At 39.8% G+C, this 18,448-nt stretch overlaps 1 protein-coding gene across 1 annotated transcript in view; it reads left to right on the forward strand.

Moving 5' to 3' along the window:
* Nucleotides 1-18,448, forward strand: part of MTCL1 (microtubule crosslinking factor 1) — a 92,444-nt gene that overhangs the window by 54,176 nt on the left and 19,820 nt on the right. The window contains exons 7-10 of the mRNA XM_009878370.1: nt 5,239-5,331; nt 8,168-8,398; nt 9,979-10,167; nt 16,495-16,662. Of these exons, the coding sequence (XP_009876672.1) occupies nt 5,239-5,331; nt 8,168-8,398; nt 9,979-10,167; nt 16,495-16,662 (681 nt within the window). The remainder of the gene's footprint in view (nt 1-5,238; nt 5,332-8,167; nt 8,399-9,978; nt 10,168-16,494; nt 16,663-18,448) is intronic.

Consider the following 18,448-nt stretch of genomic DNA (forward strand, 5'->3'; position numbering starts at 1 on the left):
GGAAATCATTCTTCACCATGCCCTGACTAGAAGACACAGAAGGTACTAAAAAAGGTAACACAATGTTTCGTGGAGCAAACGCCTAGCACAAATCAAAGGATTACTGTGGCAACAAATGGGAACCAGTGGGAAAAATTGTAAATATTGTAAAATTTTTTATCTGATGAATTTTACCCTTTTCATCAATAGAATATCCATCAAAAAAAGACAGCTTCCTTAAGCAGTCTCCTTCTTTTTATTCAGAAATAAGAAGACGTTCTGGAAGAAAAATTTTACTCTTTTGAATGATTAGCTAAGTTTGTTGCAGTATTTGAAAACTGCTGCTCTGAAATAGAGCTGTATCTCCTAGATCTGATTATTCCTTCAGAGGGTATCAGTTCTGCTCTTACCTGAGCAAGTATGTATCACTAAAGGTGAAAGCACTCATCTTTGCATTTCAGGTTTGAATTATTTTCATACATGGCTTTTTAAGACCTGCATATTTGTTTCTGTGTAGAAAAATGCCACAAAATCTCTGACACTTTTAGGTTATGAAAAAAGAATCACTGAAAGTAGTTCACTTCAAAGGAACAAGTCATCACGAGAGAATTAAAATAAAAGCAGATAGGCTAGAGACGGTGAGAGCAAGTCTTAAGAAACAAGTCCTCCACAAGGTCTAGTAATAAGAAATACAAAACAACTCTACTACTCCAAGTTAATACCCGAGTTCAGTGTGGACCAACAAGATACAGTGATGTGCAAGTTAGGTAAGTCACTTTACCAGCTGAATTGAATCAAAACTTGGACATAGAAGGAGAATTTTGTTCTATATTTTGAATGTTCTGTTTTTAGCTGGTGTTGGAGTGCCTGTGCTCCTTCTGTGCAATTTTAATAATTCCACATGAGAGCTTTTCATCTGGATGGCTTTTGGAGCAGCTCAGAGCCATGTGCTGAAAATTTACACATCCTTTTCTCTTGCTCTGGTTTAAGATTTTGTTTTCCCAGAAAGGAAAGATACAATGGGACTTTTCTTTCTTCTGAAAAAAAAATGAGAAGAAAAAAAATACAGCACAACAAATGAGGACCACATAGAAAGTCGTGTAGTGACAGCTATTCCTCCAATGCGAAGTTGTGGGAAGAAGAAAGACAAGCTGTTGCTGACAGTATTGCTTCCCACCAAGATTAGGGGCAGCAAGAATAATTTACTTTGATGAATTGTATTCTTTCTTGCTGTGCAAGAATCTGTAAAGGTTGACAATATAATGACTAAATAGACTCTTTATGATGTAAATCTGGATATCCCAGTCCTAACCGTACTCGGTGAGACTTTGTGTACTATCCATACAATGAGACGGATTTTTAAAGACTTGGAGCAAAGGGTTTTTCCAAAATCAGAGACTCTCCATATAAGCACAGACAAATAACCACACAACTGCCTATTGCACATTAGCAAATGGAATATATGTCATTTAATTTTAGGGGATGAGGAGATGAGTACATCTTCAGAAGCCAGATGTGTATTGCATGTAAAAAGTAGTACAAAAGGCAGTGGAAGTTCCTGTCTGGTCTGGTTGTTTGCATGCATGCAGTGGTCAGCCATCACATGTGGAAAAGTAGCCCTTTTTAGACTGCCTGGTCAAATGCAAGGTCCAAATATCAAATCACTATACCATAGCGTTAGGTGAGCAGCATAAAATGTTCATTTTTTGGCTTCCTGGAATTGCACACATCCTCTGGAGAGCATATTTCTACCCTGCCTCCTCAGGCCTTATTTTGCTCCACCCCTTCTGGAAGGAAAAAAAAGGACTAAAAAGAAAGATTCCGTGAAATTTGATGTTCACAGCTGTTGCATGTGAACCCATAAAATTTGCAGGCAAACTGAGACTGCAATTAGCTATGGTAAAATGGAGAAAGCAGACAAGTAAACCCCAGCCGTATCTCATGGTGCATGGCAATATTATAAAAACAAGTCATGGCAGAAATGTGGGATTGTGCAAGCCGAAAAGTAACCTGAAAAGCCCATAATGTGCCGAGAGGGGCAGAAAGGGGTCAGTGCGATGAAGGAGCAGTGGTGAAGCCCTCAAAGCATGGATGACTTTTCTCTGCGTATCCTCTTGAGGTAAAGACATCAGCATGGATTAGCTTGTTCTGGAGTGATAACAGGTGAGAGAAAAGGACTCAGCAGAAGGGTTTGGCACTGCCTGTCTGAGATGATGGGAGTGGAAGTGGATCTTAAAATGCAATAACTGGGATATATGGGAAACTACCAGTGTTGAGTCGTGAATCAAGTGCAGCTGTTTCTGTGGTACTGTGATGGGGTAGCACTAGCTTGTAGTTCCTGTTATTTTGTATTTGTATGTCCTGTGGTAGTGAGTTTGTGTCCGTTTCTGTGGTGTCGGTATGTTCTGTGATAGCCGTAACCCTCACATTTGGGGTGTTTTCCATTCCTTGTGTAGTGCGTTCGATAATGAAAACAAAGGAAACAAAGAATGGAAGTTAACAGGTTATCAACTTCTGTGACCATTTTGTAGCAGTGTTGTTTCCCAAAACAAAACAAAGCCACAGTTGTGCAAGAGACAACACCTTGCTGATTATATGATAGGGGCCTGATTTCCACCTATAAACATATAGACATCCATTACTGCAATATCAGGCACCTGAACTGCATGTACAAATATCACATGGCACATTACTACATATTCTTCATTCCTGATCCACATGTTTAGCAGCATCTATTAGGTGCGTGAGCGGCCTTAACACCCTTGAGTTGAGCAGTATGAATCTCAATGCTTGTGGTAGAAATGACATTACATGAAATTATAGACTATGAAGAATCCTCAGGTTGCACTGGAAGGAAAAGGAGGTGCAGCTCTGCATTAATGCATTAATTGCTTTTTAATACATTTACTTTCCCACTCACAAAATTCTATTATCCTTAAAGAGGCTAAGCAATTGTGCAAGTACTTGCACCGTCTAATGTGCATGTAATAGTCTATCTGCCTTTATGATGTATTTAATCTCAGTACTTCCAACAGTTATCGTATAATCCCAGCACCAAGTTTCCTGAAATTTCACTTTGCATGGGCTACAAGTTACAGAAAAATTGCATGAGCTAATGCCCTTATTTTGCAAACATAAGATGTTGTTAGTATGTAGGTAACTATGTGATTCCAATTAATACTAGTCTCAAGAAGGAAAAAATGATCTTTTAGCAAATCATCATTCATTGGAAAAAGTGTGAAGTCAATAGTGAAAAATTCAAACCCTACTTTCTTGATAACTTTTGTTGCTCTGATTCAGCTTCCAGTTTCAAGAATCCCAAGATGAACAATATTTCTAACTATCTAAAGGTGTAATCATATGACTCTAAGGAGAGGCATATCAAGATCAGTAATTATTGCAAACAGAAGAGTATTGCCATGTTGTAGTCATCTGTTTTCACCAGATCGACTTTGCATGATTTTGACTGATTTTGAGTTGATAAGAAGAAAGAACACACACTCTTTTCGATTACACCTCAGTTAACTAGGTGTATTGATTCTTATTTGCCATATTCCTGAAGAAACCTGATCAAAATGCAGAAATTTCTGTTGAAAGTAATTTTCTCTTTATTGGATGAGAAAGTTAAACTGATGATTTACAAATGATTGTGCAAAACCGGCAAATCCCGTTGCAAGTGGTGCTTTACAAGTTATTTGTGAAACCGAGTTTTTGCCTTGTGCAATACAAAATGTCTTCAGACACATTCAGGGGTAAGATTAAGCTGATAGACACTTCATTTGTACCTTTCAGAGGGCTGGAAGGGCCTTTTCTTTAGGTATAAAACAGATGTGCAAAAGTGAGTAAGTGAATCAAGCAAAGAAGGAACTGGCAGGGCCCAGAAAATACACATAGCGTGACTTCTGTTTTTCAGTGGAGTATGGCCCTGCAGGTGGTTTATGGGATAGTTCCATGTGCTTTATCTGCTTTTTCTCTAGAGGAGGAGAGAAGTGTCTGTTCCAGTGACAAATATTTTTTGAATAGCCAAACGTGTCCCAGCAAGGGACACTTGCTGGTTTTGCCCTCAGGAAGCGGGAGGAGTACCTGGGAAGAGAGAGATGGGTGCCGGGACTGACACTGGAGGGAAAATGGCAACACAGCCCCCAAAAGTGGTCCCAGGACCCGCGCTACATCCTTGCAGCTGCTGAGATTGGAGCACGCTGGACACTGGCCAGCAGACAATTTGGGATTACACTTCAAAGCCTGAAGTGATCCCTTCTTTAAATGTGTCTTTACTCTGGGCAATAGGAGTTGAGTGCCACGGTGTTTTCTGTGGCCACATGTGAAGAGGACAGCATCTGGCTGAATGTCACCTTTGTACAGACACATCAGTTTTAGCTCCAATGTGAGAGACACACAATGAAGGACATAGAATATTCTGATCAGGAGTATAAATACCACAAGATTAATTAGCAGAATATAAATAATGAGGTCTGACTTTGCCTTCTTGGATCTTTATTTTTGAATTAAGTAGCTTTCAGAAGTAAAGTTGATGGATGCCAAACTTAATGAGAACATAAACCTGAAAGTATTAAGATTAAAATAATATTGGACTTGAAAAGTGAAATACTTAAGCATTTTGGCCATATCTTGGGCTCACACACCTTATCACCGTGACATTTTTGGAGTAATTATTTTGAGTAGAAATCACAGAATGAAGTCAACTTGTGCAGACCCTTGTCCTGTATCTGAAGAAAGGGACCTTATATGCCTATTTGGTTTAATATCCCATTAACTACCTAATCAGAAGTGTTGCAAATGAATAAATAGTTAGGTTCGATATATGAACATTAGGTGCATCTTCTGCAGGGGTGTTAAAGTTTTATAGCTTTGATTTTCATAAAGAAATATGCCACCAAATATGTAATCCTGTAAATAGGAGCTTATCTTGCAAATGTTGGTGATGATGCACTGTCTCAACTACTGGAGTGCAAACCCAGAGCAGAGGCCCAAAGGGAATATCCAACATGTTAACATCAACATCCCAGCTTTAGTTGTCAGAAGCCACACAGGAAATTCCCACACATACTTAGGGCATTGCTATTTATTTGCACACTGTGCTTTGGTTTTAACTATTGATAACCGTTGGTTGTGCAGATATCTGTACTGCAGTTCTTTTCTTTTTTCCTTTTTTTTTACACCACGGAGACACATTTTCTGCTAAACCTATCCCTTTGTCCTGCTGATCAGCTCAGGGATTCCCATGTTTTACCTGTACAGAATGTATCGATACAGGAGCTTCAGGCTCAGCTTGAGCAGGAGACAAGACTTCACCGAGAGGAGCAAGAAAAGTTTACAGAAAGGATCATCCAGGTAAATACGAAACCTGCCCACTGGGAGAGGTGCGTGACCATGATGTATGGCATGGACCTTATTTGTCATGACCGTGGGAGCTGATCTCCTGATGGCTGTGCCTGTTTGACCTCATCTGAGTAAATGAAGAATCTGGAAGTTGGGGAAATGTAAACTCAAGTGTGTTTTGCCACTTTGAATCTGGCTTCTCCGCTTGGTGGAGAGAAGTTGAGTCCTCCCCTGCATGAGGGAAGCTGAGATAGAGATGTGAATTACTGCCTGGGGAATTATATTTCCTTCAGCGCTGCATGAGCTGGGGAAGGGTGTGTTTGATTTCTGGTAACGCAGTTTGGATCTATGCCTTATTCTGACCCCTCCTAGCCCGACAAAAATCCAGCACTTCTCTGGAGTCAGAGGAGTGGTTACACTCTCATAACTGAAATACAAATCAGGACTTTTTGTGTATTCCTCATTACCACATGCTTCCAATCCTCTTATTCATAGCTGGTGAATATATAATATTTTGTTACATGAGCTCCCATTGGTCTTTTGAAGGCTGGAACATGTTAGTCAATCGTTTTGTGATCTCTAGCTCCTAGAGTGAAAAAAATCAGTTGCTAATTTTTGCAGGCTGTTTGGCTCTTAACTGAAGTTTTCTTTTTAAATTTGCTTCATTTACTAAATTCACCATAATTGTTGCGTAGTGTAAAGCGTTTTTCCTTGTGCCAGCTAATCTCATTATGCCCAAATGCTACCTCTCTGTTTTTTCATAAGTAGTTATAATTTTCAGTTGATCTCCATAGGAGCTTTCTCACGGAGGCTTTTGAAGGCAACCAATAAATTCATTTCCTTCCTAGTTGCCTTGGCCATGAAAGCTCTTTGGAAGCTATGCCTGTCTCTTAAGGTTCTTTTCTTTTGCAATAGCTCTCAACTGAAAAAGCATAATACTTTATGGAGCTACTTCCATCAGGTCTTCTGCAAGAATTTGTGAACACAGGGTCTTGGATCATAACAGCTTGTAAAAACAATGAAAAATGCAGCAAAATCAAAGCTAGATATTCATGTTGACAGCCAGCAGAAACAGATTAATACAGGCATCTTCTGGATTCTTCATTTTTTCCAGATTATGCCCATCCTGTTGATAATGTTCCTTTATGTCACCTTCCAGGATTTCTGGTGGAAATGACTCAGATCTTTGCTGCATTTAACCATAACTTCATTTGGTGGAAGAACCTGCATCAGCACAAAATCTGTTTGTTTCTTCCTGTAAAAAATAAATTTAAAATAAGCCCCTTTTTTACCACTTTGTTTTAGCAACGTTTATCACAACAAATTGGTGTGTGCTAGCAGTGTACCATCTCCATGACTGTTACTAGGAGTTACTCGTATGGTTTTTTGGCCATTATAGCTAATTTTGTTCCAGAGTACTTTTAAGCTACATTTTAAACCCATTTAAGCTAGCAATTACTGAAAATAATTCTATTTTAATCAAGAACTTTTTAAGGCATAGGAGTGTAGATGCTAAAATGCTGCATTATGCCAAAGCACATAATTTAAAGGTCGGTAAAGTCCTTAGCAAACCATCTAGTATGGACCAGTACCTTGTGTCAGAAGTGTCTGAATGTTGCCATGAAAATCAAGCATATATTTCTTAGCAGTACTAGTTGCTAAACGATCAATATTCCTGAAGAAGAATCTCTGAAGTATTCTTCTTTCCTGTGTGAGTGGTGTTTGTTGCAGGGTATGTTCTTACAGGTTAAATTGTTGTGGTCATTAGAGTACTGTGGCTTTCATAGATTTCATCTATGGAGCTGGAAGGCAAAGGGAGAGGCTGTTGTTTTGCAGAATGGAAAATAGTAGAAACTAGTATCTCTAAGCAGTGGCTCTGGACTCATTTTCCATCTGCCTTTTCTTGATCAATACAAACCACAGCTTGGTTGAAGTGGAAACATTATCTCATCCATGCAGATTATGAGATGTTGTACAACTAACTTTTGCAAGTGCTGTTGGGTGCAGCACATGCCATGGTTTGATTTTGACATACTGAGGGAGAAGTCGTGTTTAAAGAATAATGTTTCAGGTGGCCTTGTGTCAAAACAAATGTAATTATACATGTGTTCCAAAGAATGAGCTTTCGTTGGTGCTCCTGGTATTGAAATTGAGACACGTTGAATGGCATGTTGCAACCTATTCCTGTCTCTTCAGTACCTGATCTAGTCATATCAGAATGACAAACTATTGACTCTGAGTTGTTCAAATGCAATGAAGTATGAACTGTGAGAAATGAGCAACCACTAGTTGTATCTGAGATACTGGATGTGGTTCCTTCAGAAGCATTGCCCTTCCAGAAGCAGATGGAGATGTAGCCACAGAGACAACGATGAGTCTGTGGCTGAGAAGGGACGAGGCAAGGATAATATTCCAGGTTGTCTGAAGGGTGGCTGCGGTCCCACCTTAGAGGAATGGCTGCAAATGCTTTTAGCAGGTGTGACATGTGCAGCACTGTGGGATGGTAGCTGTCCTGGAACGTACTGCAGGGACACAATCAAGAGAGGGAGGAGGATATGAGTGGCATAAAATGTTTAAACAGCAGCATAGGTCTTGTGCATCTTTAAAGTGCATGTCCACTTCCACAGCAGGTTACTTGATACGGTTCTCTAAACAATTCTTTTCAGCTGCTGTCCTCTAATTTCCTCAACAGTCATAACTGCTGAGGAACTTACTGAGCCAAACTCAATAGCTACTCACTATGGATGAAAATTAGAGATTTCCGTTTATCTCACACAACAAAGTACAAGTCCTGGAGACTGCCCCAGGACACTGCTCCATTGACATGGTGTCTGTCATTCCATTAAAGCTGGAGGAGGAGCACATGCAGACCCTGCGGAGGAAAGACTTGGAAGTGCAGAGCTTGACTTTGCAGAGCAAACTGGAGGAGAAGACCTGGAGCCAGGAGAAAAGTCTGATGCAGCAGGAACTCAGGCATTTCAAGCAGGACACCTTTCTCCTGTATGTCAAACTGAAGTGGCTGCTGAAACATTGGCGGCAAGGCAAGCGAATGGAGGAGGAAGGGGAGGACATACTAGAGGTAACTGTCCCACCTTACTAACCCAATGAAGTTGCAAGCAGTGGGTTACTGGAATGTCCCTTCTTTAAGTGTAGACTTTAAATATGATGTGGCATCAGCAGCTTTACATTTTAACATAGATTTAAAGGGGATTCAAATTATACATGGAGCCTGTTCTTAAGCTGACTTATGCTAAAGTATGTTGTGCATGATACGTTGCAGATCACCCATCTTTAAATCTAAACCCTTAACTAGTACAAACATCTGGTTCTGCAAAACTTGCAGTAAATGAAAATTTAATTAAGTCTTTCAATAATATTTGGGAAGAAAAAATCCATTAAAGATCTGATGGAGCCAAATCTGTTTAGATGGGTCGAGTGCTGTCATTTTTCTCATTGTGTGCTCTGTGTGTTTCTTACAAACCTTCAGCAGTAAAGATGGAGGGAAGCCCTCTTTTCATGTTGGCAGGAAAATTACACAGCTTCATGTGGGGACTTAGAGTGAATCATTCTTGTTTGTTCCTCTTCTCCACACACATGTCTATCACCATCAGCAGCAGTGCACCAGTAGTCATCACAGTGATTTTCCAAGTAGCAACTAAATTAACATTGGGAATTTCAGAAGTACGTAACAACCTCGAATCCCCAGGCTGACACATCTCAGCAGGGCTGTGACTGCCAGCCAACATGCACTGTGAGGAAAGGTGCTGCTAAATTACGTCAGGCTGCACATCCAGAATTACCATTTGCTTTGGAAATCTTACTTTAGGAAACAAATAAGTTAAAAAAAGTATTTGCCCATTCTGACATTTCCTGTACAATTCTTGAGAATAGATTTATTTTGCAGGCTCATGCAATTCTGAAACCATTTGCTAAGGCAACTAAGTAATTTTTCTCAGTATTTCTGATAACTACGTGCCTAGTGTTTTTCAGTGTTTGCTGCATTTGGCAGTACAACTGAATTTTCAGGTCTGGTAGGAGTATGCTTAAGTTGAATAGTCCAATGTTTTGTAATCTAGATAAGGGGTGAATGAACAACTATACCTTCATCTACTGTGGTAATATGAGTCAGAAACAAGAGAAGAGTAGCTATTTAGAAATAGTTTGCTTCTACTTTATTTCAGCAGTACTAATTTGCTTCTATGAAAACTAGCTCATCTTCTAATATCAAAATAGCATTAACTTTTTCACTGTTTGAATTTTTTTTACTGGTTAATTTATAATCAATCCACCTCCAGTCATTATCAGAGGCACATATTTTGCTAACACATTAAAGAGAATAAAGTGCTAGATTTGGATACTTTCCTGATCTCCGTATCTTCATTAGACAATACACCGGTGACTTGTATAGCTTTTCATCAGTGTGTGATTGCAACCATCTTCTCAGCTGCATAGATCTCCTGTTTTGCAGGTTTGCATAGTGTTGTGTTCACATATGCAACATGTAATATATCACCCAAAGATCATTTCCTGTAGCCTACAGAGCAGAAGTCACTATATCCCACCACAGAGATGCAAGGAAAGATAATTCCTTCTCTTAGCCCTTTGATAGATTTCTGAATGGCAGAAGAACATTGATGTGTCCCATCTCTTGCATTTTAGAGTGAGCACCCTGAAGCCCTCCCAGACTTTGGCATTCAGTCTGAGCAGAAGGTGGATGATGCAGAGAGAGAGGAGGAGGAAGAGGATGTTGTGTTTCCCCTGACAGATTTCTCCCAGCGTCCCACCACAGAAAGCATGGATCATGGACCACAGCTGCAGACTGCAGAACTACTGCAGCAGCAAAAGCAGGTACTATGCCATTTGTATATCATGTCCTGGCAATGGAAACTCTGGATTTTCCAAGGGAGTTCAATTTCTTCTGCTGCTGTGTTAAATCACCTAGAATTATACTTGTAAAAATACTTCTAGCTACATGGCAATTACAGTGGATTTCATCCATTACATTTATATTTAATCAGGAGCCATGTGAGTACTGTTGTCCTGTTGGCAGATACTATCAGTGAAAAATCCTATTTCCTCTTGTGGCTGTTTGCCCAGCAACATCTATCAGTATGTGATGGTTTGCAGAATTTGCATGATTCTCTTGCCTATCTGTTGTATTCTACTTTCAAGCGTTTAGCAAGAAGACGTGATTTTATTTCCTTTAAATAATTTAAGAAACTAGCATGTGTATTTAAAGTTTCCCTTAGAAATTATAGGAAAACAATGAGAAAGTTCCTTCCTGTCACTGGTCTTGTTTTTAAATGCCTAAAAGCAAATCATGCTAACTTTTCCCTGGCATCTCGGCTCAGTCCCCATGTGTTGCCTGATCTAGTTGAGCGGCGTCCCTGCCCATCACAGGGAGGTTGGATTAAATGATCTCTAAGGTCCCCTCCAGCCTAGGCTGTTCTATGATTCTATGATTCTAAGATCTCTTATGCCCTGCCTGTGTGTGTCAGAGCACTGCCATATATCCTAGCTTTTCCCTTTGTGCATTTAGCATTACAGCAATCCTAACATTAATAATAGCAAACATTCAAAGGGAATTATTCACAATCATAGGTAGAATGGAGCAAGAATTCTGTGTAAACCACAAATTTAGTAAAAAAGGTCTTGAAGCTTTATGCCCCATTTCTGTCCAGGCCCTTGACTTGGGAACGCACTCCACAGTGAGAGCTCTCGGATAAACACGTACTGTCTCTGACCACATTACTTTGCTGGACTTACTGCAGGATCTGGGGTCTGTGCATGTCTTTGCATTTCAGTTGTTCACCTTGAATTACCCACACTCTTGTGACTATGTACACTCTGTTTGCTATTTATCTCTATGGTCTATAGATACGCAGCAAGCAACAGTAAGTCTCTGTCCTATAATGAGGTTAGGCTGGTGCTGGGAGATGCACAGGCTGCCTTGCAACCTACCCCTCTAGTTCAAGATGTAACTTCAGTTAGAATTTCTGTCTGAATAAAAATAGTAGAGATCTGTGGTGTTTATGCTGCTTCATATTTTGCTGCTTTAAGTTTAAATATTCTTTTGCTTTCCTTTCTCATAGTGCTAGCTGACAACTCCATTCTCTAGCTATTATTTTCTGTGAAGTGTGCTGCAAAGGTCGTTTTCATTTGATCACTTTGACATTTGGAAAAGTTCTACCTTACCAGTCACCATCACCCAGATCCATCACTGTCATCCTCTCAGCAAGTTCTTCTCTGGTAGAGGCTGAAGAAGGCCACGGAAGAGATGCTCTTGAGCACATCATTTAACTGCATTCCATCTGTAGACTGACCTAATCTAAAATGAGTAAAATAACTATAAGCCAACATGCTATCTCAATACAAACTCATGCACTAATTTTCCATATAGATCTCGTAAAATGACCAAGAACATTCAAATAAATTGTGTCCTCTTTGAAATAATCATTGCTAAGGCATTAATCTCAGTTAAGGTGGCAGAAAAGGGAAGTAGGATTGCTTATAATTCATTTTTACATACACGGCATGTTCCAGCTAATCTTGCTTAAATGATACATAGGAACAGGTGACATCTCAGTACCCCTCTTGACAGTGAGTACTGCATGATCTCCAAATGAACTTGTGAAGGTAAAATAGATTTCTTGACTTTCAACCAGGAAAGAAGTGTTATTTCAACACTGCAAGAATGAGTGAGTTGGCTAAATACTTCTAATTTTAAGCACTATTACTTGTTTTGCCCACTCATGCTAGTGAATCTTCTAAGAAGCACTGTCTTTTTTGATAGACATGTAAAAAGGGGTTTCAGTGCTACGGGGCTTCTATTTGTCAATGGCAAGAAAGGATTATGATTATTCTTCTTCTCGCGAAGCTGGAAGTTTCTGAGGTTTGCACCTGCCCAGGAGAGCCCTAAGTTGCTGGTTCTGCCTGGCAAGCTTCAAGATGAAATGCATCAGCTCTTGTTTCACACGCGGAAAGACACTTTGTGATACTCTAGGAGTGGCTGAGATAACTAGGTCAGAAAAAAAGAAAGGGCTTACGGTAGCTTGAAGTAACCCATATTTATTTTTAGCATTTAATGTTAATATTTAATGGCTTGTATCTTCAGCCTGCACTCCTGCTGCTGACTTTCTCAACCTGTCTGGAAAGTGGAATTGTTTTGAGAAAAACTATATACCCTGAGGCCTTAATTTCAACAAGCAGCCTTTAATTTTATATTATTATGATTTGAGGTACTCGACTTGGTAGAAAGCACACGTCTCATTTGCCTGGGATTTATATGCAGCCAATGTGTGGAGGAATGAAGGCACAGCAGAGGAAAAAGCGGGGAAAAAAAATGTTAGTTGATGAGAGGCAGAATAGATGGGGACTCTGAGACTGAGCCAATTCATCTTTCTCTTCATGGTGTTGTCCTTGGGCTGGTAGCCAAAGGAGCACACTGCAGAGGGGGTCAGGCAAGGAACTGACGAGGCTCAAGAACCAAGCAGGAAGCTACTGTGAGTCAGTGTTTCTCTGTGTGTAGGAAGAGATCAGGGAGAACAGCCTGTTGAAGAAGGAAGAGCTTTGGTTCAGTTGAACAGAAAGGGTGAGGTGCTGGTTGGATGATGTAAGATGAGGGGAGTAAGGAGAAAAGTTTATACATGTGTGGTCCAGTGGAAAAAGCAATAAAAACCAATACACTTGTGTTGTTGCAGAAGATGCAAGGAGGTTGTCAAGAAAATTCCCACTTAGATCTTTTTTCACTCAGAAAATATTTGTTTTCAACAGTTAGCTAACAGAAAAGCCCAAAGGAATAGTAACTAAGATCTAAATATACTGAAATGATTTGCAGCAAGATCCAGCTTCCCTCTTGCCTAGACATGTGATTAGATAGAGAAGATTCACAGCTCTCTTCTGCTATTTAGGACTCCTGACCTTGTGGTTTTAATTGGCTGCTCTACTAAACTGCTTCTAGTTCCAGACCGTGGCTAAATTCTGAAGTGAAATTCTCAGAGAAAAAAAGAATTGTGATTAAAAGCAGAACCAAGCTGCAAACAGCTGTGCTGGTCCCAAACTTTTCTAGAACTGGAGGTTCCCATCTCTGGGGTTGACTCAACTTAGTAACGATTCCAACGTCCTGGAATTTAGTAGAAGTTCACTACATTAAGGTTTTACTTATTGTCAGCTACTTTTTCCTTTACCCATTGAGCTGTGGATACAACAAGACTTTAAACTGCTTTTGTAATTCTCTTGTCTTAGAGCAGTTGTGAATCAGTCAGATTCCTCCATCCTCTAAATTTCAGTAACTAATGAGGTACTAAAGAGCCAGCCCCTTGCGTGGGGAGTCACGTCATGCCTCATTTCTTCTGCCTGTACAACATCCCTGAGAAGAAGGGGAAGACCAAAAGAATCCTTGTTTATGTATCTATGGGACTTATACAGAAGTTATTTGGCAGTTTTACCAACAGAAATCTAAAGCATGTCTAGATAAAAATGTATTTCAGAGCACATTATCTCAAAAGTACTCTCTCTGTTCTCCAAAGCCACTCCAGTTTGGCAAAACAGAAAAAAATAATACAACAGACCTCTCCAACTTCAGACTGTAAATACAAAGTCATGCCAAAGAGACCTCTCCACAGAAATTAAAAGTATGTAACCAAATTTGGATTTATATTGGCAAGTTAATTAAAATCCCAGCAAGCCCAGAGGGCACCTGGGGTTCTTGTCTCATAACAGCAACATTGATGTAATGCCTCTAGAAATAAGACATGCCCTAATCTCAGTAGGCTACAAACCTGCAGTGGGGCTCTTGTCTCCTCTGTATTAGTCCATCACTTCTTTCTTTGCAAGCCTAATTTCAGAGAACTCTAAATCTATCAAATGTATGCGCAGGAACGAGGGATGTGGCTTGCTTTGGCATTATTTGATTTTATTTTTCTTCTGCCTCTTTTCCTTTGTGGAGCTTTTAGATTCCTTTGGCAGGGAGAGGTTTATGCAGCATACCAGAAAACGCAGAATGTGGCTCTTGAATGAAAGCACTTCATAGACATTTGAGGTCAGTGTTTTCAAAGACGATGAGGATGAGGCCAGATTTTGATGCACTCAATACCCAGCAGCTCCTGTTGTGATACTTGGAACAAATCTTCAAAAGAGCTCTTATTCTGAACGCTACACAACAGGCTTGAGATGTTTGGAGAATTTAGCCTTAATTGGGCTAACGAAATTTCATTATATATTGAGAAGAAGGTGATCTTAAATGCATGATGGAGACTGCTGCTCTACGGTAAGAAAGTGCTAATTGGCATTAAATGTTAATGGAATTAGTTCTGCTGCTGTGGGTACGTTTCTTATAAAGGCCCATGTTGTACACCATTAAGTTTCATTAGCCGAAACAGATTATAGGTCAGTCACGAGCACCTGCACTTACTTCCCTGAATCTAGCATATTTTTGCTGATTAGTCAAATGGCTCAGAAAAAGCAGACCACATTTGTTTGTTTTTTAAAGAAAAAAGGCACTATGGTATGTCTGATTAGTGATTACAAAAGTGGGTGATGTGGGTTCAGTGATGCCAAAAATCTGATGAGCATATGAGATCAGCCTAGTTGTCTGCATAAAATTTTATATGTACTGTCATTGAAAGAAGCCCATTAAAATTATTTAGTTTTTTGTATATGTCTGTTTACTTGACTTGTCTACAAAGAAGTCCCCATGTAGGTACTTCATGAAACAGCAGATAAGAGGAATTGTAAGAAGCTTCCACTTGAGAAATAAAAATAAAATCAATTAGATTATCATGCAAGAATTTAGACAAGTAATTTGAATTAGGTCTTCTCAAGGAAGCTAACGCATTCATGAGAAACAGATGAATAAATGCTGAATTTGTTGAATAAGCTTTCCCATTTTTCTCCTCATGCTGTGTCTACTACTCAAATATAATTTTCTTTAAAGTCTTTTCTATTCAGAATAACTTGTCAGATACAATCTCTGACTGTTCCCCGAGAGGCTAATTGGGAATATTTCATTTAAATTTGGAGTAAATAGATCATGTTACACATTTCTGTTTTGTAATTCAATGACTACAAAAAATGGGTTTGTTTTACTCATCCAGAATGAATCTTTGTATACATTTAAACATATTATTCAATATTTAACATAAAAAAACCCCAGGTTTTGCAAGTCTTCAGAGAATTTGCAGAAAGTAAATGTCAAAACTAATTAAAAATCAGAGATTTGAATAAGTATACATTCTGTGTTTCAGTACTTGCTAAGATCAGATGTCAGCTCTGGGCTGAACTTTTAATTTTACTCCATTCTTGGCTAGCACAAGAGTGTGGACAATATTTTGAGTATAACCATGAGGTTCTCAAGAAGATGTGGATGGAAGTTTGCTCTTCGATCCCATCTGCAAGGGGGAGAGTGACTTACCTGGCATTTGTGCCTTTGGTACCAAACTGGGTGCTTCTGCAAAGCTAATATGTATGCAGGTGCCTGGGCCTGAGAAGAAATGTGAAGCACAGACTAGTGAAATACCTTAGGAGGGATACTCAGATCAAAACCTCACTTTTTTTTTTCACAAATAATTTCATTTGATAATACAAAAGCATTCAAAATTAATCCCTTTTCTTTGTATGTGGTTTTCAAATATTTGAGCTTTGATAGTGAGCGATGACTGTATGTATGAGACATCCATCTACCCAACAAAACTCAGGAATGATACTTTAGCTTTGTGTTAGAGTATTGAAAATGAAGTTATTACAGATGTCCTCAATACAGGAAGATGTTTAGTGCCTTCCTCAGGATGACTTAAGTATCTTTGGCTTTCACAGGTGCCTCAGGACTAGGGCTAACAAGAAGTAGAATCATAGAATCGCAGAATCATAAAACCATTTAGGTTGGAAAAGACTACGAAGTCCAACCATTAGCCTAGCACTGCCAAGTCCACCACTAAACCATTTCTCTAAGCACCATGTCTACACATCTTTCAAACACCTTGTGGAATGGTGACTCAACCACTTCCCTGGGCAGCCTGTAGACAGAGAAGGCGTTGCTACTCTTAGTTTTCTCACGCAAGTTAGCCCAGGCACTTTCTTTTCCATGCAGTGCATGTGCAGGCATTTTTCCTCCTAAAAATGAAACTAGAGCCTAAAGCCATCCAATGACAGCATTTCGTTTGCTTTGTTGTATGGCAGGCAAGTGAAAATCGGAAGCTCCTGAATGCCCTGAAGGGTTTGTTGGATGACTTTCGCTCGGAGCTGCGGGACGAGGAACGTGAGCGCCAGGGGCTCCAGCAGCAGTATGCCCTGCACAAGGCAGCCTGGGAGGTGGAAATGACTGAGCTGAAGTGTCACCTCGAACAGGTAATGTCCCCTGCCTTCAACAGTGGTAAAGAATGACTGAGGTGCTTAATGAAACGGGAAATCTGTGAAAGCTAGGAAAGACACTATATTTATTCATTTTAGCCCGGTGTGTGAAAGCCCTCTGAAGCCTGAGCAAAGATTTTGCCTCTTAAGTTGCCTCTTGGATTCAAGTTGTCTCAGTACAAGTCCTCATGCCGTAGGTGCTGTGTAACGTAGGTGAGGACAAAGGAACTAAACCTCTTCTTGCTGCGTTTTCTCAGAAGAGTTGGCTGGTAATACATCAACTGCAGTAATGAGACATATGGGTGTCTGCATTTATTGGCATTTTTAGGAAAGAAAAATGTCTCAGTGTTGGCGTGCTTACAGTTAGCTCATCATTGTGCCTTGGCACGTAACAACGGGTATTTCAAGCACAGAAAAGAGTAATTTAATAATCCTGAGGTGATAGATCAATATGTTAATATTAAACCAACTGTTCAAAAGTATTGGTTACTAATGGACAGTACCCACTGAGGAGAAAACTCTAGCTACCTGCCGTGGGATACTATTAGAAGTATGCATGTAAAACCTGGTGCCAGGTGCATCAGTGTCGTGTTCTCATGTTCACAGAAGATGTACTGTTTCTGAAGCAACATGAAAACAAATCAGCAAAAACCCCTCAAGGATTCATTTTACAAAGTTGATGGCATGAAAGCTCATAATTTTCTGCATTGAAGAGGGAAGGGAGGGGAGAATTAGTACATTCAGGTCTTGTAATTGTAGCATTTCTCTGCAGAAGACAAATATAATAAAAATCTTCACTGCCAGGAGGAGTGGTACATTTAGGAGGATTTACTGAACGTCAGAGACTCTCTCTGATGCACAGAGCTGAGATGCTGCTTTTCCTGCCCAGGTCCCATAGGCTGCTTTCCCAGAATGAAAGAAGCAGCTTTTATTTTAGCAGAGTTTTGTTTCAGTGGATTCAGATTATTGGTTCAGCTGCTTCTTCGTGCACACACATTTCAGGACAACAGATCACTTGAAAAATGAAACAAAATCAATTCCCATTTTTGCTGCTCTGAAAATAAAACCTTGGTGGCAGATTTACCTTGAACTTGAGGTGGAAAAAAAGAACAAAACTTAAAGAAAGATAGTCTGACAAGGAACTGCCAATTTAGAGCTCGCATGCTTTGCCTTTGTGTGGACAATAAAGTCCTAGGCTTCCAGTTTGGCTGGTGTTTGACACCAGGCCTGTACTGCCACTCATGCCCAACGAGAGGAAAGGTTTGCACCCTTCTTTTTGGGGACTTTATCAGGCTCTTTACTACTTCCGCTGCTCCACTAGTAATAATATATAACATACAGTCATTACTGAGTCATAGATGTTATTTTTTCCATATTTTCAAGCAAATGAAAAGAATGAAAGTGATCAATATTTAAGGCATAAAACTGCCTTCTTTAGCAAATTCCCCACATTTCTGTTCCACAATAAAACCAGGTGTAAAATACCAGCATCGCATATAGTCATGTTAACATCCTTTGCTATTCCTTACCCATCATGTGGCATAACAACAGCTTTAACTAAATAGCCAAGTCTGTCAGGTTGGTGTGGGTAGGAGGACCTCTCATGCTGTCATTTTGTTATTTTGGTCGGTAGTGATGGAGCAGTGGGCTGTACAGAGCTCCCACCATAGGTTTTGTACAGAGCTTCCAACCCTCTGACAAGCTAACAGAGAATCAAGGCCTTTCTAGTCTCCGCTATTGTCTTCACTGCTGCTGTTTTCCACTTTTTTTAAGAAGCAGTGGG

Source organism: Apaloderma vittatum, unplaced genomic scaffold (assembly GCF_000703405.1).
Source record: "Apaloderma vittatum isolate BGI_N311 unplaced genomic scaffold, ASM70340v1 scaffold1470, whole genome shotgun sequence".
Classification (NCBI taxonomy): domain Eukaryota; kingdom Metazoa; phylum Chordata; class Aves; order Trogoniformes; family Trogonidae; genus Apaloderma; species Apaloderma vittatum.